The following is a 25,333-nucleotide window of genomic DNA, read 5'->3' as shown; positions in this document are numbered from 1 at the left end:
CCCAATCTGGAGTGAAACTCCACTTCCTTGGACCCTCCCAAAATAACCTAACCAAAGTTCTAATCCTATAATAAGTAATTTCTAACACCCTCTTATTGAACTGCCCCACACGGAGTTCCCTATGGTATTTGTTCTCCATCGTTTCAAGAAAGAATAAACCCAACTTGTTCAAAGACAGATTTGTCCCTGGTAGTCTTTGACTAGAGGGCTATGGGATAAGAGAGAAAATAGGGACCAGGTTGTGGAATACCTATGGGCCATCTTAGGGACTTTAGCTTTTACTCTGAGGGAGATAGGATGCCATTGGAGGATTTTAATTTTTTTAACTTTCAAAATTTTTAATTTTTAAAAATTTTCTAATAGTTTCCAATTCACAGAAACATCACGAGAACTATTCAAGAACTTATACATCATACAGATACACAGATTATTATCTGCTTGCCCATTTGTTTTATATATAATCTTACTTCCTTCTGAATCATTTCAGAGTAAGTTGCAGACATCATCATGCCCTTTTACCTCTAAATAATTCATAATCTGTTTTGTAAGATAGAGGACATTCATTTATATGTATAATGACCAAGTCAGGAAATTTAACATTGATACAATATTATGATCTAATTTATAAGCCTCATTCAAACTACACCAATTGCCCCTAAAATGTCCTTTATGTAATTTTTTGTTTTTGACCTGGTTCAGGATTGAAGCAAGGATCGTGTAGTTTTTATATATCTTTAGATTTCTTTAATGTACAGCAAATAGGCTTTCTTTGTCTTTTTCTACATTGACATCTTTGAAAATTATAGGCCTTTTATTTTGCAGAATATCTCTTAACTTGTCTTTGTTGAGTTCTCATAATTAGATGCAGTTTATGCATTTACAAAATCCTACTGAAATTTTGATTGGGATTATGTTGCAATTATAGATAAATTTGGAAAGAATTGAGTTCTTAACAATATCGAGTTTTATGACCCATAAATTTGATATATGTCTCCATTTATTTAAGGTCTCTTTTCCTATCAACATTTTATAGTTGTCATTGCAAAGGCCAAGCATTTATTTTGTTAAATTTATCCCTCGAATTTCATGTTTTGGAATGCTATTTTACAGGATTTTTTTTTTAAATTTCAGATTCCGTTTGTTTATTTCTAGCATATGGAAATGCAATTGATTTTTGTATATTGATGGTAATATAATCCTGCTAAACTTACTTGTTAGTGCAAGTACCTCTTTCTAGATTTTGTAGAATTATAGATGAACACATTAAGCACATTTATGATAGCTGCTTTAACTTCTTTGTCTCATAATTCCGTCTCCTCTATTGTATCTCTATTTCCTTCTATTGACTCATTTTTCTCCTGGTTGTAGATTACCTTTTCCTGCTTCTTCACATGCTAGTAATTTTTAATTTGATGCTCGACATTGTGAATTCTCTGTAACTGAGTGCTGAAGTTTGATATATCCCTTTAAAAAGCATTGAACTTCATTCTGGAAGGCATTTCAGTTGCTGACAGTTCTGTTAGGTTCCTTTGAGGCTTATTTTTAAGCTTTTTTTTTAAAGACAGGTTTAGGACAGAAATCAGCAAATTTTTTCTGCAATTTGTTTTTTAACTTAGGGGAAACTTTATTTAGTCTTCTTTTCAAAGCAATCTAGTTTAACAACAAGTTGAGATTAAGAGAAGAATATATTCAGAGAGTGAATATGTTCAGCTTTGCAGGCCATGTAGTCCTGATTGCAACTACAGAACGGCCATTTTCATGTGAAAGTAACCACAGATAATATATAAATAAGTGGGCATGGCTAACTCCCAATAAAACATTATTTACTTAAACAGGTAGTAGGCCAGATTTGGTCTTGAGACTGTAGTTTGCCAATCCATGGTCTAGAGTCTACTTCCTTCTAGAGTTTCTTTGCCCCATTACTAAAGTATACTCTTTCTGGAATTCCTACTGAATGCTCTGTTTATTCATCAAGGACTCTGTACTCTGGCTGATAGAAACTCAAAGACATCTGGCCCTCTAGGAACTTTGGCAATTTTTCACCTTATTGCTCCTGGTTATTGTTTTCTTAGAAGTTCTTCTCTGTCTCTCTTTGTATATTTTACCCTAAAAATGTGAAAATTAGAATTCAGCCAAAGACTTAAGCATATTACTGGATCTCTTTCTCTACATAGCTCCCTTTCGTCCACCGCCTTGCCTTGCAAATTCTCGCTGTCTCAGACTCTGTCTCCTCAACTCAATGTAACCTTGCTTTCTGCTGGGCTGACGCTTTTGGAGCTACAGTCCAGAAAGTTCCTCCAAGCAGAAATCTGGGGTGATTATAGGATGTGCCTTTTTTCCCTTTCTCTACAGGATCACGGTCATGTACTTCCTGTTCAATATCTTAAAACCTTGTTTTATATATTTTGCCCATATTTCTAGTTGTTTATGGCTGAAGGATAATTTCGTGCTTTCTTACTCTTTCTTACTGTGTATGCGCTAGGAGCAAAAGTCCTCTCATTATTTGCTCTGAGTAACTAGAGTTATCTGGTTGCCATTAACACAGATGAGGAAGGGGCTGGCCCCGTGGCTGAGTGGTTGAGTTCGCGTGCTCTGCTGCAGGTGGCCCAGTGTTTCGTTGGTTCAAATCCTGGGCACGGACATAGCACGGCTCATCAAACCAGGCTGAGGCAGCGTCCCACATGCCACAACTAGAAGGACCCACAACGAAGAATATACAACTATGTACTGGGGGGGCTTTGGGGAGAAAAAGGAAAAAAATAAAATCTTTAAAAAAAAAAACACAGAGAGGAAGACTGTTCAATGGGAAAGTTTGGAGGGAAAGAATCAGAGTTTGGATTTAAGGATGTTAAGTTTCAGATATCTCTTAAGATTTGCATTGGAGGTTTTTAACTTTTATAATTTGTTCTTTTTTTTACAAAACTAAACCTCCTACAAAGAGGGTCTCTGCCTAATTTAAACTATTTTTTTCTGTAAAAATCGAAGTTACGCAATTTCACAAGAGCTTTAATAGCAAGATCACTTAAACGTACACATCCTACTCTTAGGTAGCTGATTTGTTTGGAGGAAACAACAGGCATGGAAAATAATTTGGAATAGGTAAATGACATTAGTTGATAATTTCCCTTGATATTTATCAAAAGATGCTGTTGTGTGTTATTTTATAGATAGAATGCATTATAGCAGTGTAATTTTCTTTATTGATGTAAAGAGCTTTCACTTCAAAATTAATCTCGTGTAATATTATTGTATTTTTAAATTATGCAGCTATTTATGTTTTAGCAATGTGAAACTTAGTGATTATGATTATTCTAAAATATTATCTATATTGATTGGGTAATATATTAGCAACTATATTGTGTTTCAATTTAGAAACATGTCCAAATTATTTTCTTGTTTGTTTTAAAGGAATCAGATTTTAGCTTGATTTAGTCACTTTGGAGAAAAGCATCTTAAGAATCAGGTTTTCTTTTTACTCCCCAAGCAAATTGAAATTAACAGTATCAACACAAATGTCAACTTACATAAAATTAAATGATCCAGTAATTTCTCAGGTTCTCAATAGTCCCATGAGAAATAATGTATCTGGTACTCAACACCACCATTTCTGTACCTGGAGGTCTTGTCTCGTGATAGATGACCTGATATCACTGCTTTTCTTTTCAAGCCAATGGATTTAAGACGTAATTCTGGGGGCCAGCCCTGTGGGTGAGTGGTTAAGTTCATGCACTCTGCTTCGGTGGCCCAGGTTCACGGGTTTCAGATCCCAGGCACAGGCGTACACCACTTGTCAAGTCATGCTGTGGTGATGGCTTACATACAAAAGAGAGGAAGACTGGCACAGATGTTAGCTTAGGGCTAATCTTCCTCAGCAAAAAAAATAATAATAATTCTGTAGACAACAGACCTGAGTCCAAACTGCATCTCTGCTCTTAAAAAATAAGCAAGTCATTTAATATCTCTAATCTTCAGTTTTCTCTTCTATCACTAAGAGGGTTACTATAAGTGATCTCCATTTTTGTGTGCTCAAAAGTGCTTTAATGTTATGATTCTAAGTCAAACTCTGTAATTGAAACATTAAAGGTCTCTTGTCTTATCCCTAATCTACTAAAACTGAACTGGGTACCTAAATAAAATTAGTTTCATCTCACACTGCAAGAAAAGAAAATGTTAGCAATTAACCCAGACAAGAAAATTTTGTTATAGGCAGAATGCACGGCTGAAACTTATTTTCAAAGGCTTTGCAAGTATAAAAGCCATTTAATCAGGCAATCTTGAACACACAGTCCAGGAACGGTTTAGCACACAAAATGGCTTGGAGCCTTCAGAACACCAGTCTTATCCCCATTGGTTTCTACATGGCATTCCATTCATTTCTTCCTGTTTCTTCTCTCTTAACTATCTATTTTCTAAGTTGTGAGAGTGATGCAGGACATAAAAGCCTCCGTATGAGATTTTAGCAGCAGGACTTTCTAGGTCCCAGAACATCTTCCAATAAATCCCTGAATCACCTGCTACCCCGAATCCTCACCAATCATCAACCACCAGACAATTTGCCTTAGGCCATGGAAGCTGGATCTAGAAATGAAGTAGGGAGTGGTATTATCAGCTCCTGACCTGGTAGATGGGGAAAATGGGAGGAAAGAAAATTTCTGGTACTATAGTGTCACAGAGCAAGGGTGGAGGTGATGTCCCAAGTTGGATCTCTGAACAACTTTTCCTACTGTAATATGGTTACCCATGGTGCGTATGTTGTATTGTAATATTGGAGCAAGATAATAATAATACCTTGGATGTGCATATTGAACTGCTTTATCATTTCCAAAGAACTTTATTTCCCTCATTCACTTATTTGACTAATATTTATTAATCACCTATTAAGGGCCAGGCACTGTTCTAGGCTCTGGTGATAGAAACAATAGTGTCTTTAATTAGCTTAAGTTGTCTAGGTTTCACTATTGTTTTTTCTCTTCCTAAGTAGGGAAACTAAAGCTCATCCAGTGTAGGTTTCATCCAAGTCACCTAACTGATAAGTATCAGCATCAGAGTTCAAACTCAGGTCTTCAAAAGTATTGCTCTTTATTTTAAGCTTGTGAAAAAATCTTTATGATTGACGTTGCCTTGTAGAGAAATTGCTTCTATAATTCCAAACGATTGACAAATAAATATGCATTTTGGAGGAAAATCTATTGGGAAGTTGGATATTGCTTATATATTCATGCCCCTGCTTCTGAGGAAGTATCATAGATATGTTTGGCTTCTGATAAAAACTGGAGTGCATGGATGCTAATGGAGTATACTTCCAAATGCCCCATAATACATAAGCTCTTAGTACCCTAAAGATTTTGTTTCAGGATGAAAAATAGAAAGCCTCAGATCTAATTTATATCCTTGAACATAGCTTATAAGAAATGCTATATTTGAAGAGACTTAGGGTTCTCTCTTAGATCAATAAAGTGATACTTCATTTTTTTTTCATTTGAATGGTCCTTGTGAGTGATCTACAGGCCAGAACTCTAGAGGGTATTAGGAGAGAGAGAGAGGGATTCAGAATCCCAAAAATGCCATTCTTCTTTCTAGTACATTCAAGTGAATTGCCTCTCACTGCCTTTTAACCTCACTAATGAGTTAATAGTGTTCCCTCATCCTTTTTTGTTTGTTTTCTGTTTTTTAGCTTACTGCCCGCATGGCTATCGGGAATGTCAGAATGGCAAATGTTATAAACAGGAGCAAAGCTGTAATTTTGTGGATGACTGTGGAGATTACACTGATGAAAACGAATGTGGTGGCTCCTGCACATTTGAGAAAGGCTGGTGTGGCTGGCAAAACTCCCTGGCTGAAAACTTTGATTGGGTTTTGGGGGTTGGCTCGCATCAAAGCCTAAGACCTCCCAGAGACCACACACTTGGAAATGAAAATGGTAGGTTATTAGGTTGTTACAGTTGCTCTAATCATATTCACAGTGAGTATCACGTCGTCTTCCCTGACAGCAACTGGAGAGCTCCGGAGAGACCACCGTGATGCCACAGCAAGTAAATCAGACATTTAATGAGTATATTTGTCTTCTGGAACTGCCGTAACAAAGTGCCCCAGACCGAGGGGCTTAAACAGTAGGCATTTATTGTCTCTCAGTTTTGGAGGCTGGAAGTCTAAAATCAGTGGGTCGGCAGGACTGGTTCCTTTTGAGGGCTGCGTAGGAGAATCATCTATCCTGCGCCCCTCTCCTGGCTTCGGGTAGCCCCAGATATGCCTTGGCTTGTAGATGGCATTCTGCTCGTGTCTTTACATTGTCTTCCCTCTAGGCTTGTCCGTTTCTGTGTCCAAATTTCCCCCTTTTATTAGGTCATATTGGATTAGGGTCCACCTCTAGTGACCTCATCTTAACTTGATCCTTTGCAAACACCAGTTTCCAAATAAGGTCATATTTACACGGACTGGGGTTAGAACTTCAGCATCTTTGGGGGGACACAATTCAACCCATAAAAGTGAAGAATCAAAGTCTAATATTCCTTCGATAAGTGTAGATAGATAATGTGTGTTGCCATCAGGTACCTTTCCTAAATCACACACCCTTGCAATCAATAACCCTGAATTCTGCCACCTGTTTGATCATTTGCAAGTTATTTAACGTTTCAGATTCTCGATTTTCTCATCTGTCCAATGGAGATAACAAAATTTGCCCTGTATACTAAACAGGGATTGTAGAGACCAAATGAGATCATGGGTATGAAGGGCCAGCAGTTTGAAACCTGTAGGGGTGCTGTGCAGACGTAACCATAAGATCACGTGTGTTAAAGGTGGTGGCATGGCTCATTTTTGCAGTAAGTAGCTGAAGTCAAGTCTCAGACTCATTGGTCAAGGAACAAAGCACGTTGGCAGAAAAAAAGGAGAGATCTTGAATTCTTGGATGCTACAGAATAGGAAAAGGGTGTCTAAATATTGAAATTCCACAGACCTATGGAAAAGCAAAGCTCTCCAAGACAGGCTGACCATGCCAGAGAAAGGAAAATCTATGTCCCATTCAAATATTCAGCTCTACAGACAGAAAGTGTTTTGGATATTTGGATGCACAAATATGAAACCCAATCTTTCCCCTCATGTTGCATGTTAAAATTCTCAATAGTTTATTTACGCACTCGACAGGTGACTGAACTTTGAAAACTCGTCATATTCTCTTATTTGCATTTCATAGGTAATCTTTGCATTGTTTTACAATAACTAGATACTTTGGGGAGTCCATTAGATGATTTCTATAATTACCTTGTTGATGGCATCAGTATCGTGACAGATTAGTTTATCTGCATACTGTGAAGTACTTTCCTGAAAACAGGGACAGTTGGAAATTTTTCTGTCAGTGCGCTAGCGCAAGGCTATTAGATTGCTTTTCTGTTTCAAATGGAAATGCCTTTGGCAGCTCAGGTCATATGAAATGTAATTAAGAACCCTAACCAATGGAAAAGCTAAAATAATTCCCTCTTTGTTCTTTCTGTCCTTTCTGAATCCCATCCTTGTTCCTAGGGCACTTCTTGTATCTGGAAGCTACTCCAGTGGGCCTCCGGGGTGAAGAAGCACACCTCAAGAGTGCTGTGTGGCAAGAATCCAGCGCTGCCTGCACCTTGAGCTTCTGGTATTTCATATCTACAAAAGCCACAGGGTCCATTCAGATTCTTATTAAGGTAAGGTCTTCGCCTATGATGCCTTGGAGCTTAGTGAAGCTTCCTACAGGCAGCCCATAGCCAAAGGGAATTCATTACAACTCTGCTAACTGGGCCAGAGGGAGCCTCCTGTCATCAGCGGGAGCTGCTGCTTGTGGTTCAGATGCTCTTTGGGGTTTGGTAAGTGGAGCCTGGATCCAGCTCTGAGCTCAACATCACATCCTGTGATTGTAACAGAGTCCCAGAAACTCCTTTTATGATAACAATTAGACTAAGACATGTACATTTCTTCTTTCTATTTAGGTATTTCCTTCCCTATCCTCAGAAAAAAAAAAAAAAAGATTATTCGTACATCTGAAACGAGAGCGACTATCCATTTGAACTCATATATGAGCAATCATTAAGGGAACTAATATCTGACATTCTGGTTCTAAGCACCCTGTGCAAGGGACTGAACTGCTCAGGAGAGTGATCAAGTTGTGATTACATTGAAATACTTATTAACTGTGACATGGTAATGCATTTTCTTAGTGAGGATTAATTGGAGGTTTCTGTCAGGGCTTTAATTTAGTTGAACAAAGTGACAATGTTCGGGGAGTAAAATAACAAAGTCTGTATTAATATTAATGAGACTTGGTTCATATACCTTTCCTCTTTGACAAGTTAAAACAGCAGCAAAAAGGAGATGAGTGTGGGCTGTGTGTGCATGTATGTGTGCATTCATTTCAAGAATCGAGCTAGAATTCTAAGAAAGCTTACTTTAAAAACATGCTGTGGAGGCCACTGCTGTTTTATCCCACAGGAGCTTGGTGAGGTGCCCTAGCACTGGCGGAGGATGCCTGACCAGAATACTAGACGGTTCCTATGTCTGGAAGAGCTAAGAGCTGCCTAGGCCATGTTTTATCTGAAACCGCGGTTAACTTTATAATTTAGGACTCTTCTATAATAATGCAGAAAAAGCCTACTTAGTAAAATACATGCAGCAAATGCCACAGTGATTTATTCTTATATTTTGTTACTGAAACCAAAGTGGGTTCTCTCCTGGTGAGTTAAATCAGACTCTCCACCAGAAGCAGTTGTCTCACCAAGTAAAGTGTATGTACAGCGAATAGGAGACCATGAGGCATCATTTCTGGAGTCACGGTGTCCCCAAAAAGGGAAGCAGGGATTTTTATTTTGAATGGGGTATGAATATTCGAAAGGGAGAGGTGGGTATTGGCTTGCTCGGGCTCAGCTGGAAAACATGTTCCACCCACACTGCAGGTGATGGTAGGAAGACCTAAGCTCCTCCTGGAGAGATCTTAGCGTAAAAATAAGGCAAAGGTCACAGGCATAGCTCTCATGGTGAGGCTTGGTCTGGCTCAGGATGGTTGGTGATTGCATCTCCTTAACATGACAAAAGGAGAAAGAACAATTTGGAAAAACAGTGAAAATATCCAAACCCACATTTGAGTTCCTCAGAGTAACTAGTCGGTGACAATTTAAATATGGAAACTTACTGAAATATAATGCTTAAATTTCTCACAGGAGTATTTCGCTAATACTTGATTGAATGTGATCCTTGATTATACGGTCAGTACCAGGTGAAGGGTTTGGTATTATTCTGTGGATTTCGCTTTTATTATTTGTTTCATTCATATTTACATTTCACCTCTCTTATAGTAACAAACTTTATATTACTATAAAATGTAAAATTAAATTATTTTGAGATGTCAGTCTTCCTACCAAGTCATGTTGAATTCCTTTGGTTCCTCCAGTTGATTCCTATGGGCATTTAGTAGCATTTTTAAAAACCTGTCATCCTACCATATATTTTTTTAAAACCCACATTTTAAGAGTATATGCCTATTCTTATTTAGTGACGTTTATTGTGAAGGAGAGAAATCTTTCATAACATATATCGATTTGATATTCGTAAATTTTAGGGCAATCATTTTATTTTGGTAATTAATATGATACATATTTTTGATCATGATTACAAAGTACTTCTTAGGCTTCTCTCTGTGTGGAACCATGCTGGAGTTTACCCTGCTCATTCGTTTGAAAGGCTCCAAGCCAGATGGCAAACACAATAGGAACAGGGATTCTGTCTTCTGTTTCTTTCTTTCTTTTCTCCTCTCTTTTAAAACGGTCCCAGTTTACGCATGTGCTGCCCCTGGCTCAGTCTCGCCTGCCTGTTCTCAGGAATGCCTCCTTGTGTGTTTCCCTCATGTCCCTCTGTACTGAATCCCACACAATCCGGTAGATTCAGCCTTTCACAAAACTTTCCTTGACCACTTTTGCCCACCATGATTATTCCTTCTCTGAGTGTCCCTCCCAGCTCCAGAGCTTTTCAGAGAAGGGACTGTTGGATGAAAGGACTGCAGGAAAGGAGAGGTGCCCTCCCAGAGGCCCCTGCCAGGCTCAGGACAACGCTTGTTTGGGACTGTCCCTGTGAAGGAACGGCTGTTATGCATTACATGCATAACGTTAGACTAGTCTGGAGACTTTGTAATCTAAATCTGAAATATATACATGAAATCAGATGCAAAAGCCGTGCAACCATTGAACAATAGTTTAATGACAATGTAGTTTTAAAGGGTGGTATTGATTGTAGATCAAAAACACAATAATACATACTAAGAAATACCATTCATTGAGCACCAACTGTATAGCATTTATTGAACATCAACACTTATACTATTTCCTGTAATTCCTAGCCCAACCCTCTGAGTTAAATGATGTGGGCCCCATTTTACTAAAGGTGAGGTAAGGGAGTCTCATGGAAATAACCTAACCAGCCTATGGCTACACAGCCAGTCAGTGACAGACTGGGAATTTGAATCCAGATATGTTTGCATCCAAAACTCACATATTTACTCCCTATCCCCATCCCTAAGTGTTCCTCACTGATAAAGATGAATGTCCCACTCTAATAATGAAATGAAGATTCTATTTTACTGGAATCTGTATATATTGGATGGAATCATTTTCTTTTTTAGGAAAACAAAATGAATAATAGTTCTTAGAATGGATTTGAGTGATTCTTATTTTTTTTCTTTTAATTATTTTATTGAGGTCACACTGGATTATAGCATTGTGTAAATTTCGGGTGTACATCATTGTATTTGGCTTCTATATAGACTACGTTCTGTTCACCACCAAATGTCTAGTTACCATCCGTTACCTTACGTATGTGCCCCTTTATCCCTTCTGCCCTCCCTTACCCCTTTCCCCTCTGGTAATATGATTCTTAAACTATGCCGGTAATAAAGGAATGAATTCGGGGTAACCCCAACAAAACAAAGCTATTGCTTTAGGAAACATTTAGTAAAGAGCAGTACTGTTTTACATATTGTATATATTGTACTTTTCTTCTCTGTTTCTTGCTTTCAGTCACATGAGAACTACTTTTCACTAAAGAGATGTAATTGAAACACATGTAATCTCTGTGTCTTAAATCAAAGTAATGGGTGAATTACGAGAAGACGGAAAAAATGTCTTGAGAAATTAATGTTAATTTTTTTCTTTCCTTTGAAGTTTCCTTTATTTAGAAATGTAAACACACAATAAAATGAAGTAGCTAAACTTTTTAGGAGAATAACAACTTTTAAAAATAGAGCTAGTTCTTTTATAAGTTTGAAAAGTTTACCAAGGAGAAGGATGCTACCCCTCACTGCTTGGACCAAGCCAAAGTCATCAGTAAGTGGATGAACTCGTACTTGAACTCAGATATTATAAAAATTAGGAGTAGAATGTTGCACAATCTGTTTGGTTTCCGTCTTTCTATAGAGGAAGATTGGATGTTGATAATCTAAAATACATGGGCCGTGTCTTTTTCCAAATTTACTAATAATTCATTGTTAAAATTGTATAGTTATTCTTGATAACATTTATCATTTTGACCTACCTTTTAACCATTTACATTCGATATTAAATTTCTTATTAAATTTAAATCTGTTGCTTTTCAGACAGTCTAAGATTTAAAACAAAAAATGAAAAAAGTGTTTAAGGATGGAATAAATGTTCTACAACATAAAAGCTAACTTGTTTTTACCAATATATTTAATCTTATTTATTTTTCTAGTCACTGGTTAATTAGTGATGAGTAATACATAGATTTTAATACACTAAAAATGATTGGGGGGAATTTTTAAATTTATTTGCTTTTGACAGTTTTCATAGGTAAAATTCTATCTAGCCTCATCAAGAAACAAAAAACCTTTTCATCTTTTCAGCTAGCCATTTGAATAAAGTGCAGGAACACCTGCTACCTGAAGAGCATGATTGTGTTTTGGAGCTAGTCCATCTGCAATAAACTGTTGATATTTTCATCAAGATGACTTCATGCTATAGGGAATTTGAGTCTGCTTGACTCAAGGCATTTAGGACGATCCATTATGCCATATTGATAGAACACATAATGTATTCAAGGCAGAAGTGGAGAAAAATAATTTATTTCAGGAGAGCCCTCCTGATTATAGCAACCTAGTTATGCTGAAAGACCGTAATTAAATTAGTTCATTGCTTTATCTTGCTTAGTGATTCAGAGAATTTTAGAGCTGGTGGGGTCCTTCAAAATATGTTTAATCTAAGCCATTCATTTCACAGATGAAGGAACTAAGATTATGAGGTTATATTTCTTGCCCCAGCTCACATAGTATTTTAAGAAAAAAGTTAGGCTATGAATCCAATTCTTCTGACTTCTAATTTAGCACTCTTATACTTGACTTCCTGGAAATTCTATCTAAAGATCATATTCAACATGGAAATACAGATTTTGTTCAATAGGCAGTGAAAAATGTCAAATCAACAAGTGAAAGGCCAGATTCCTTTGCCTTCTTAGAAGACTGGCTGTTCTGGGTCTGCTTTTACCCTCAATCTAGTGAACAATGAGGCTCAGTAGTGTGGAAGGGTCAACTGACAAAAGTGAGCATTCTCCATCCTTCCCAACCCACCACCACCCATCCCCCACACACTCTCTCACCATAGTCCTAAGCGGAGAAGATTTACAACTAATTGCTAACACTATGAGTGCCTATATTAGAGGGTGTCAGGCAGATTTTCAGATTTACGTGTATCTTGATCTCTTCAGCTTATTGAGTATCTGATGCTGTTTTCGTCACATCATTGGCATTTTATTCATTATTTCAGAGAAAATGTTGTAGAGTATATGGAGAGTGGATATGGAGAATCTGGATATAGAAAATTGATTTTTCAAACATTGTCATGTGGATTTTGGACTGTCAATCAATTAAACTAAACTTTTAGTGCCAGAACTTTGCATTTTAGGAATCGTTTCAGCATTTTAACAATTCAATCTGCACAGTTTTAACTATATTATATTATTGACCTTGACATAATTAAGGGAGAAAAGTTGATCTTTGCATTTCAAGCTATAGCCATGCAAGATATCAACACACTCAGAGTTTTATTAAATTGGTTGCAACAAGATCACAATGCTCCGATTTATTTAAAATAAATATTTCTTTTTATCATTTTGGAGAACATGGCAATATTTGTCCCAGGCATATTTTTGACTGAGATTTTTCTTTTAAACTTCTCTCGTTTTCCCCCACATCCTTTACCTCTCTCAGGTGCCTCCACTGCTATCCACTAAGAGCCCTAAGTACCCAGTGCCACTGGAATCTCTTCCATCATGAAGAAAAGATTTCTAAGATGTGTGTTAGCATCTTACAACACTAAACAATGCTGAAGCATTATTTAGATTAATTAATCCAAAGAGTTTTTCCTTTTCAAAAGAATCACGTGGTCGGCTCTAAACAATGTTATTGTCACTGTGATTGCTGCTATTTTACCTCTATTTTCACATTTCTGCTCCCACTACTGCTACCGTACCTCCCAAAAGAGGTCTTCTACTCACTGCAAAGCCCAGCCACAGTCAAGACGCAAGGTGGTAGGTGACAAAGGGTCTTTTTATTACAGTTTGCTAGCAAGGGGGAAGATGACAGACTAGTGTCCTAAAGAATCATCTCAAAACTACAAAATTTTGAAGCAGATGTATAGAGCAAATGGGCTAAAGGTAAGGGGGTTCTTGGAATGTTGATCTTCTGCTGTTGTAGTCCTTGAGACTTCAGATCATTGCTTTTTCCTGTCACTGGTAACAGATACCAGCAGAGAGCTTTTTCCTGAAGGTTCTTACATCCTGGGAAAACTGAAAGAACACAGTTATTGCCTTATTGGAATAGGGAGGTCTACGTATAAGCCTAGGCTATGAAAATAGCAGAGCATGCATATTTCTCCAAGCAGGTGTGTACTTATCTAGGCTACGTGCAAACAAAAGCATTGCTGACAAGGTGGTGGTGGGGGGCTGTCATGTGGATCAGAGTCATTTATAGTCCTAACATGGTTCCCCTCTATGAGATGGCTTCCCTTATGCTAACCTATGTTAATCCATTGGTTGTGTTTATCTTAGCTGTTTAGGCGGTGCTAACACCACTACTCCCGTGACCAGCTTCTAATTTTTGACTGATTCCTTTTTCCCTTACAATGTGCTAAGTCTTTTACGTATATTAATTCATTTACTCTTTAAAATAAATTTTCAAAGTAGATATTTTGTCCTAATTTCATAGTCCGGGAAATTGAGACCCAGGTCACATAAATAGTAAGTGGTATAATCAGAATTAAAAGCCAATTCTAACTCCAAAATCCATGCTCCTAACCACTGCATTCAACTTCCGCTATTAGAATTTAAAACATTCTGATACCCTGGAAGCAAAGATATTATTGTCCATCACAGTTTTCCAATGGCTCTTAAATCATACAAATTAGAGATTTCCATCTCTATATATTAATAAATCCACAGGCCTATTCCACAAATGTTAGAGAGAAGAGATGACTACTCGTGTTTAGCAATTTCCGTTTTTTTTGGTTTATTTTCTAACTTTTCTTGTCAACATCTAGTAAGTAATTATACTTATCTAAATCACTCTCCCTCATATTTAATATAATTCAAAAATTTCAAAATCATATTTAATAGCTACATTTTAATATTGGTGAGGAAAGTGAATTAGAAACCATATAATTTTATTTATTTATTTTTTTAGATTGGCACCCGCACTAATAAATGTTGCCAATCTTCTTTTTGTTTTTTTCTGCTTTTTCTCCCCAAATTCCCTCAGTATGTAGTTGTATATTTTAGTTGTGAGTCCTTCTAGTTGTGGCATGTGGGACGTTGCCTCAGCATGGCCTGGTGAGCTGTCCCATGTCTGCACCCAAGAACTGAACCAGCAAAACCCTGGGCCACTGAAGCAGAGCATGCGAACTTAACCACTCAGCCACAGGGCTGGCCCCATAATTTGATTTTTATAATAAAACCAGCTAGACGAAATCTCTTAATTCTATTACTTTTTACCCAAATGTGAAATCTTTAAAACTGTTACAAACATCTGTTCTTTCAGAATTTTCCTCTCTTTCTCTCTGTCTGTCTCTCTCACTCACGGCTTTTTAGTATGGTCAAACTTGGTTAATAACAATTTCTCCTTCTGTGAAACTGAGACATTCCAAAGTAAAAGGAGAATTCTTCAAGGTCGGGGGTTCTTAATCTTTTGGGGTAGATGTGCCTACATGCGCGTCACAGATCTCTTCAGTGTCTGACGAACCTCTGAATTACTTCTCAGAATATTGTTATAAATGTATAAAAAAATACTAGAATTACAAAGGAAATAAATTAATACCAATTATTAAAATATTTTTAAAAACTCAAAATTGCAACTTAGTAAACATGTTAAATGGCAGAATCTAATGGAAGATGAAATAGCTACCATTATTTCAAAGGAGTGATAAGCGTAACTGATATTTTTGAGATATTCATAGCACTGTAATGTGATATGAAAATATCTGTTATTGTTATTAGTGAGAGAGTCACAGGCACTACTAATATCTGATTTGTTGCCTATGTTCACAATTGAAGAAAATAGTCAATTTTAGTTGAAGTTAGTAAAAATAAAGATGTATTTGTCCTATGTTACAACCCTCTTGAAAACCAATCTTCTATCTATGAGGGGCCCTGAGTATTTTCAATTTTATAAGGTTATCTATTCTATATAAGGAAATCGGGGCCGGCCTGGTGGTGCAGCAGTTAAGTACGCATGTTCCACTTTGGTAGCCCGGGGTTTACCAGTTCTGATCCCGGGTGCAGACATGGCACCACTTGGCAAGCCATGCTGTGGTAGGCATCTCACATATAAAGTAGAGGAATTTAGGCACGGATGTTAGCTCAGGGCCAGTCTTCCTCAGCAAAATGAGGAGGATTGGCGGCAGATGTTAGCTCAGGGCTAACCTTCCTCAAAAAAAAAAAAAAAAAGGAGGATATCTATCTCGTATGTTCAGTTCTTACATTTATCTGTTTATTAAGAAAAATCAATGTGCCTTATATGAGTAGAATTTTTTGCATGGAAAAGCACCTCTACTTCCCAATAAGTGAAACGTAAAAGCACTGACAATAACATTCTATCTGCACCAAGCTCAGGGCAGGCTAAGCGTAAATGGGTGAAGATGCTGCCACAGCAAAGAGCTATGTCAACCACTAGACACCAGGCCTGAGGCCAGGTAGAGTCAGCAACTTCCAAACCGGCCGCTAGTGGATTAATATATTGAGAGATTTGTCACCTGGATTCAGGAGTGTCTCTTCAAATGTCGTAAGTAATCACAGCTGTTGACTTTTTATCTCATAAAATCTGAGATAAGACAGAGAAGAAAACCAATATTGTAACTTACCTCATTTAAGACATAATTAGCGAGTAGTTGCACATGATTACCATTATTTGCCCACAGGAAATTCATACGCATGATTGTGTATAGAACTGCCCTATATAGGAATCCTGAGTGCCAGTTAATTTCCATTCAACTTTTGCTTATTTTCTGATAATATTTGCATTTTAAGTGTTTCAGACAAATTTTTCATGAGAAAACATTCCTTTCTTCTTTTCTTATTTTTTTGGGGGACGTTGCCTGAAAATTATAATACTTTTCGGCACATGATAGTAACTCTCTGTGGAACTCATAAGTTGTCATCAATTAATTTTTAACGCTTGCTCTGTTAGCTATTTATGAAGTTTGCAACACATGCCTCTACCAAAATAGATTAGAATTGCTTCTCTGTGGACTGATTGTTTTAAAGGACTCACATCCCTGACTCAGAGGCTGCTGCAAGATTGGTGACCTGTTTTTACTAATTATAGGTCACAGAGTTGGAGTAGAGAAAACTCCTCTGACTCACCCTCATATGTATTATCAAAATAAACAGTTAAAATGGCAATAATATTAACATTCTTTTGTCTGTGAGAGATGAATATATGAAACAACCTTATTTGTAATCTTTGGAGAATTTTAGTTAAAACAAATGTTTGAAATTATTTTTTAACAATGAAGAAATATTTAGGCTTAAATTTGCATTTTTGAGATTAGTACATCTCTCCACATCTTCTAAAGAAGCCAGGAATATTTTCTAATAATCTATGAACTGTGTCAACAAAGCTCCTTGGCGAATTCTGCTGATTCCACCAATGTGGATGGGATTATATGAAAGATTTAAAGAAAGAAAAGCTGGGCAGTTTGGGATATACTATGCACTAACTTAAGACTCTGTATTGCTGACTAACAATTCCTAGTTATTGGAGAATAGAGCTGTATACATAGACAGTATACTTTCCTCTGCAAGAACTGAGTTGCTAGCTCAGTCCCAACTCCTTTCACACTTGCTTCCATGCATGGATTCAAAGAAAGCTTTAGTGACCTTCTGCTAGATACACTCTCTGCTGTCACTGAGCTGGTGGGTTTAGAGTGGACTTAACTGCTTGCAAAAAACAGTAGTGTGGTGCTCAATCTTCCTATCAGAAACAGAGCTCTCCTGTTAGAGCCTGAATATTCTTCGAGATTTAGTTGTCCTCTTTCTGAGAAGGTGACTTATGACTTCCTGTGCTGCATTCCTGGAACTGAACCTCTCTGGGATTTATGGGGTGGGTCCTAATTCAGTGGCATTGTGTTCTCATACCATTGAGTCTTTGTCTCATGGCCCTGATGCACTGCATGATGACTGCATATGAATATGGTTCTATTCTCGACGGAGAGACTGCATCTGTGTTGTTTACTGTCCTCTTTCTAGCGTGTAGTATAACATAGAGTAGGTATTTGAACTGAATGAGTGGAGGTGCAAACAGTACATAATTAAATGCCAACTGTATTGAACAAACCGTTTAATTTTCTAGGAATTTAAAAGCTATTAAAATATTTATAGACCGAAAGTGTTTAGAAGAAATAAGAGAAATCCCAACTGGATCTTGAGAGAGAAGAAGAATTTGCATAAATAGAGGAAAGAAGGGAGGATATTTTAAATGAGAGAATTCTTAAAGATAGACATAAGATGTATTCAGTGGACCCTGAATTCTAATTATCAGTTAGTAATTAAAGATATAATATTAATGAAAATTATAAAGTAAGCATTCATTTAACTCTTTACAGTTTATATCATACATTTGTATGGCTGATTCTGTGAAGCTATTTTTGTTATTTAATGCAGTATTGCTTACTTTTATTGTTTTTATAAATTTCAGTTGTTTCTGACTTACTAACTTATCTTTAGCTTTAACTTAACTTTATAACCACCGTTATTAACTTGTATTTACATTAAATAAATTGCAACATACAAATTATACATGCAAATTAGTAATTTGTGTAAACACTAGTAATAACAGTGTAATCAAATTTAAAAATAATTCAAAATTGCTTTTTGAAACACAAGAGAAAAATAATAGAAAAATTAAATTCTTAAAGATTATTTTTAGTGAACAACTTCTGCTTGATATGAGAAAACAAATTTTCACTTAGCTGCTAGATATTCATTCAGACATTTTTGGCATTATTTTCTTTTTTGCAGTTGATATGATGGGTTGGATAACTTTTGTAGAATTAAATTTAAAAATGTAAATTTTTAATTTGGTTCTCATAGCCCAAGTCATACACAAAATCACTTAGCATCAAGCATACACAGCATTGACAAGACAGTCAATGGCAACCAATAGGCACACGATGGCAGCCTCTTGTGATCTGACTTTAACATTGAGCAATCAGTGGCTCAGCCCCATGGCCTAGTGATTAAGTTTGGCACACTTCGGTTGGGCAGCCCACGTTTGCAGGTTCAGATCCTGGGCACAGATCTACACCAGTTGTCAGCCATGCTGTGGCAGAGAGCCACATATGAAGTGGAGAAAGATTGGCACAGATGTTAGCTCAGGGCTAATCTTCCTCAAGCAAAAATAAAAGAAGATTGGCAAGAGATAATAACTCAGGTCTCATCTTCCTCAACAACAACAACAAAATTGAGCAATCAATCAAGAGAAGCTTCTTTAATCAAAGCCACCTATTCTCCAACATTTTGTAGCATTCATCTTGTATACATTTTACATAATTTTCAAGCACTTCATGTCAGTGCTCTTCATGTGATATCAAAAAAACCCAACAAGATTAATAAAATATTGAAGAATAAGATTTTTCTGGGTGGTGTTGAACTTTGGAAGGCCACAAACCATTGTGATATCTAAGATTTTTGGCCCCATTAAAAATGTATGTTATAACCCTCCCACTTGCCTCTCCTACAGCTCTCATCTGTGGTGTTCAGGGAATCATTTCTCTCTTGTGAGGGACATTCTTTTTTTCTAAAGGCAAGCTTTCCAGCTTAACACCATTGCTCAACTTCGTTTTCCTCTTAAAATATTTCTCAGCAAGCAAATATAATCACAAGTTATCCATGCACTTTTATCTTCTATGCTCTTATCCATGACTGTTAAAAATCCAAGTCTTTTTCTACATTATTCTGGCACTTGTCACTTTCTACCACCCTCTTGAAAGTGGGATACAGGTACAATTTATTTTTGTCTCCTCTGTAATGAGTGGCTCATTGTAGGCACATAAAATATTTGTTATAAAAAATAAGGCAGATTCTCAATATCTCAAGGATCCTAAACAGGGAGAAAAGTGTGTAAACATAGAATTAAGAGAATTTACAAAGTAGAAGATTTGGGGAAAAATTTTGTGTAGGACCTGAAGATGGAGTTAGCTATGTAGTCTAGACATATTCCAAATTCAATATAAAGTCCCACTGCTTTTGTGGTGCTAATTTAAAACCCTATATCGTGTTGTGGTCAATATTACTCTCTCAAGAATGGAAAAATAGAAAAATATTAAGAGTGTGACTAGGCTGAGTTATTGTTCTGTTATGAATTAGACACTCTATTTATGGATTTACTTTATGGATCAGACCGTACGTATCAAGGCTTTAATATTCAAAGTTCCACGAATGACTCACTGAAGACCTTGTTATGGGTTACAAATACTGATAAATTTTATTTTCCACTCAAGATGTGCCATTTTCTACATCCTGAAGATGATCATTGTATATTGCTTTGTCCTTTTCTATGCTAACAGGCTGGTAGGAAAAGAACATACTAGTTCTTCAGTTTTATGAGCTGAGGGATCATTATTCTGAGGTCTAGCAATTGAAGTGACATAGAGACTTGAGGTTAAAAAGAAGGGTAAAATAATATTTTCTGTGAATTCATGGATTTCTTTTCATCAGCATTCATAAGCCCTAAGGATTTGAGGGGTCATATTTTTAATGAGTTATCTTGACTCTTTTTGACTTCACTGGGGGTCATTCAGCAAATAAAATCTCAACAAAGTGAGAGGTGCGTATGGCTTCTGAATGAAGAGAGAATGGTGAGAAAATTAGTTATTTTAAAGGAGGCAGACTTACTTTTGGGGGGTTTTCATTTAAATTATTTTTGGGAAAAGCTCTAAATTATAATGTAGAGTGTTGAAATTAATGACTTTATTAGCTTCATTAGAATTAGAGCTAATTTTTCTTTATAGTCAAAAGAACATACACACATACCACAACACACATAAATTGCAAAGAAGAAAATGATACTTCAAATGGTATCAAACAAGTTAAGTTTTTGCAAAGCAATTTCGTGCCTTTTGTGGTTTTTCTTTTTTTCAAAAAAATGTCTAAACAGAAGATAAATTAAGAAAAAGAAATAATCAAAGTAGAGGAAAGTTTTTAGAATTTTCTTTCTACATTTGAGCACAAAATTTAATGGGAACATATAAATGAAATTTTTTGCAATTTGCTTTGTTTACTTAAATGTGGAGAGATTGTGAACAGTTTTATTTTTACAGATATACAGTTAGTAGTAATTTAGAATGTGTTTATGCTTTTTTTTATTACTACTGTATCCACTCAGTAATAAACATCAGTGAAAAACTCATGTAATACTTTTAAACAGATATCTCCATACTTGAAAAATGTTTTTATACTTTGCAAAACAATTAAAGGCATAGTGTTGACCTGGAGCTCCAGAAAATTTATTTTCCATGTAATTTGTCTGTAGCTAAGATATAGTACCTTCTGTTTCATGTAAGAAGTTTCAGGTATATCCTGCTTTCTTGTAAATCTCCTTTTTTTTCCTCCAAATTATCTAGCCCATTATATGAGCTTTTTCTGAGTAGCTCAGACTCTATTAAATTTCTAAGACAATTTTATGCATGCAAACATAGACAGACAGTGAACTAGAGCCAAACAAATGGCAGTGCATGATTCAGAATGACTGATAGATTACCGCAGATTCATTCTGTTTTCCTAGATCTCTGGGGAAGTGGTAGCTCCATCTTATATTTTATTTGCACACACATAATATAAATTACTTAATTTTTTTAAGTAAGCACTTCATAAAAGTTCTGCTATATTGAGTCACTTCAATGTAAATTGCTATGATCAGAATTATTACACAGGACATGATACCGGCTCAATACAAGGTTGACATAAGTGAAGCCATATTATAGAAAAGAAACCATATTGTAACTTTGAATGACCCCTGATTAACTAGGCCAGACATGCTCTGTAGATTTTGTGGGCTCTCCCAGCTGCTTTAAGATGACAACTTTGTTCTTTTGAGTTCTCTAGGAATGCGATGACCCCAGGGCAGAGAGCCTATGCTGATAGCCATCATCAATAACAACTGAAAGATCAGGATATAGGGCCTTGCTCCATTCTCTGAAGCATATCCAGTAAAACAAAGGACTATCAGGAACTGGGACCACATGTCTGCTCCCACCCAGAGATCAGGTGGAGGCCCCACCCAGAGACCTGGAGACCAACCCTCTGTATAACTGGCCTGTAGTCTTTGTTCTGTAAGCTGATTTTTTTTTTTTTACTTTAGTCAGTCATCTTCTCTCTTTCTGGCAAACTGTAATAAAAAACCCTTTGTCTCCTACCATCTTGCCTCCTCCCTGTTGGCATGTCTTGTGGCAAGCAGAGGACCCTCCGTGGGCAGTAAAAGACACAATACTCAGTCCATTTGTGCCTTCTCATGTATGGTAATCACTCTGAAAATATATAGAATTCTGCGCACAGAAAACAGAAAGCAAACTTACTAATCTTTTCCTTGTAATTTCCTACGAATATATCCATTTAAATAAAAGATCTCTATATGTATTCATGAAGATAATTAGCATTTTATTCAGTACGTATTTAATAATGGCAACAAAAAAAATCAATCCTGTGAGAGGTAAAATTTGTGAAAATAATCAGATTTGAAATGAGGCATTGGTGGTCTGTTGCATATATTCGCATTACTCTAATTTTCTTAATATTTCTGAATTTGGTAAGAATACTTGAAACATCATCCTATTTTTGATGAAGACGTTTAGATCTACTAGTGGAATGTAGAAGGAGCTATATGAACAAAATCATTACCTTTATGGAAATTCATGTTCCACAAGAAAGGCCATCCTCTCTTCCCCTTTGAATAGTCACAGTTCTGTAGTATTTTTGAGATTATTTTTATATCCACCACTAAGTTGTTTACCAGAAAGCTGCTTCTCTGCATTGCGTAGTTTTACCTGCAAGTCTCAACAATAGTTTTGGCCATTGATGAGTCTGTTCTAGTTGCTGGACTTTGAGACTGGGCTTGATGCTCTGCTACAATCACCTCGCTCTTTTCAACAAAGGAAGAAGACCATATTCCCCTTTGATTCCAACTGTAGGGGAGGAAGACATTTCCTGTACCCGCTCTGGGTTATTCTGGCTGGAGAACAAGTTAAATTCACATGAGACAGAATAACAAGAGAAAATTAAACAAAGCTTTATAACATGTATACATGGGAGAGGCTCAGGCAAACTGAGCAACTCACCAAAATGGCTGAAGCCACCACCTTAAATATCATCTTCAGCTAAAGACAAAAGAGGATGTTGGGGGGTGGGGGCAGTCAATCATGGGGGATTACCACACAAGTATAGTAAACAAGAGTCAGGTTATTATGCAGACTTGAGTCCTTGCCTTCCACATTGATGAGAGTTTCTAGAGATAAGGTCATCCCCCTTCTTCCTGGTACAGAGAGGGAGACACCTTTACAGATGGAAATTTCCTTTACAAATGTAAATGTCTCTTAACAAAGGGTGAGTAAATTCTACTTTTCAGAGTTTCTTTCCTGTCTGCAGTTTTTAAAAGTAACCAGACCAAAATAATCCTCATGTCAAAGAGGCATATCTTGGGGTGGCCAATTCCAGTCCCCCACACATCCATTAATTCAAAACAAGTCCACCAATACAAGGCTTATGAGTGTGTCATAGAATTTACAGACGGTTTGGATCTAATTAGCATTTTAGAACATAGGAAGGGAAACAAAATTAGTTCTCAGTCTTACTCCTGTGCTTCACCTTTAACCTTTCTTTGAGGCTTTCAAGGAGTCACATGATCTATCCTTCCAATATATAGACTCCAGTTTCAGATAACACCACCCCCCAACCATGCAATTGATCTTGACTTTGGATGCATTTTCCTCCTTTTTGCCAGAGCAATTAAAAGACACCATGGCCTATATCAGTTTGTTTCCCAAAGTGTAAGACATTTAGCTGGCAGAATGTCACAGTGGGCTTCTTGATATGACAAAGGTTGCTGGACATGTAGCCAGAGAGGGAGACTTAGCCTTGAATCCCAGCTCTGCCACTTACTACTCATGATCTTGGGCAAATCACTTAACTTCTGTCGGTCGCTGTCTCTCTCTGTCTATAAAATGACGGTCATAATATGAGCTAAAATAGTTTCATGATCAGTCAAATGCTATAGTAATGAGTGACAGTGTGCTTTGGAAACTATGAAGCATTTAACATGTTTTAGGTCATTTTTTCTATTAATTCCTAATGAAAAGTGAGCATAGGAAAGGGAGAAAAAGTAAAATTCAGAATATTTATTTTTGCTCTTTTGTTAAAAATAAATTAGGGGCCGGCCAGGTGGCACAGCAGTTAAGTTTGCACATTCTGCTTCTCTGTGGCCCGGGGTTCGCCGGTTCAGATCCCGAGTGCGGACATGGCACCGCTTGTCAAGCCATGCTGTGGCAGGTGTCTCACATATAAGTAGAGGAAGATGGGCACGGATGTTAGCTCAGGGCCAGTCTTCCTATGCAAAAAGAGGAGGACTGGCAGTAGTTAGCTCAGGGCTAATCTTTCTAAATAAATAAATAAATAAAAATTAATTAAACTGGATTAATGTATGTATCATCCAAAAATGCGTGATCCATCACTTTCCTACACTGGAGTTTTCCTTGTGTTTCTATTTAACTATCCTTCTCTTTGATGCCAGAACTCATTATCTGTATTTATTCTCACACATTGTCTGTTTGGATGGGTGTGCGTAGAACTTTGTGTCTGTGTTCACTGATAGCTGAGCCATGAAGAGATGCTGTCAAGCGTTAAGCTTAGAGCACAAGCTGTTATTGTTTGCTTCCCATAACCTGGCTAAGGATGTCTGTCATTTAGGAGATAATGTTAGAAAAGCAGAATGTTGTCAGCAGGTGGGTTATTCATGATAAATACCCAGGTAAAACTAAGATGTGTGTTTTTAAAGTAAAGGAAGGGCATTGAGATATATCGACATATTCCATTTAAAAAACACGTTATTTCCCCTCTCTCATATGACGAATGTTCAAATAATCACCATATCTCGCAGATAGGAGAGCATTAGTGTGATATAGTGCCACAGACAACTCATTTAGTAGCTCTGTACTGAGAAAAAATACAGTGCCCACACTTTCTTATCTGAGAGCCAGTTTTCTGTAAAAGCTGTGAATGTGAGGAGGATGATCTAGTGATTAATATGACTTTAGATGATTTTTTTTAGTTTTCCACTTATAACACTTGTGTGCACTTCCCACCTTCAAATGCGTGTATAGCTTTGCTTCCTGTCTTAAGTGAGGAGGCCTCTCTTCCCAATGAAGACTCATTCCTCCACCTCTGGGCTAGATTGTACACCCATCCCAGAAACTGGCTTCACGTGAGCCTGGATTAAATCGCAAAAGTTAAGCTCCAGAATCCTTACGTTTAACCACCATACCATATTTCCTCTATAAATAAATTTAAAAACTCCTACAAAATGTTAAAGAATAAACAAATGAGCAAAAGAGGCAAATAGGCATTGCAACGAAGAGAAAGTACAAATGGCCACTAAACATATGCAAAGATGCTCTACCACTGTAGTAATCAGCATAATGCAGATCAAAACTACAAGCAGATATTATTCCATACCCAACTGTTGAGCAAAAATTAAAAAGGTAATACCAAGTATTGTCAAGAATGTAGAGTAAGCAATGAAAGATTTTGTACACTCTTGGTGGGAATGTAAATT

General features: G+C 36.8%; 1 protein-coding gene across 1 annotated transcript in view; it reads left to right on the top strand.

Annotated features, from left to right (window-relative positions):
• MALRD1 (MAM and LDL receptor class A domain containing 1) overlaps positions 1-25,333 on the top strand; it is a 650,667-nt gene that overhangs the window by 346,143 nt on the left and 279,191 nt on the right. Inside the window, exons 28-29 of the mRNA XM_070500958.1 lie at positions 5,675-5,920; positions 7,519-7,676. Coding sequence (XP_070357059.1) covers positions 5,675-5,920; positions 7,519-7,676 — 404 coding nt within the window. The remainder of the gene's footprint in view (positions 1-5,674; positions 5,921-7,518; positions 7,677-25,333) is intronic.

This window comes from Equus asinus, chromosome 29 (genome assembly GCF_041296235.1).
Source record: "Equus asinus isolate D_3611 breed Donkey chromosome 29, EquAss-T2T_v2, whole genome shotgun sequence".
NCBI classification, from domain to species: Eukaryota; Metazoa; Chordata; class Mammalia; order Perissodactyla; family Equidae; genus Equus; species Equus asinus.
This window is presented reverse-complemented; position numbering and strand designations above follow the sequence as displayed.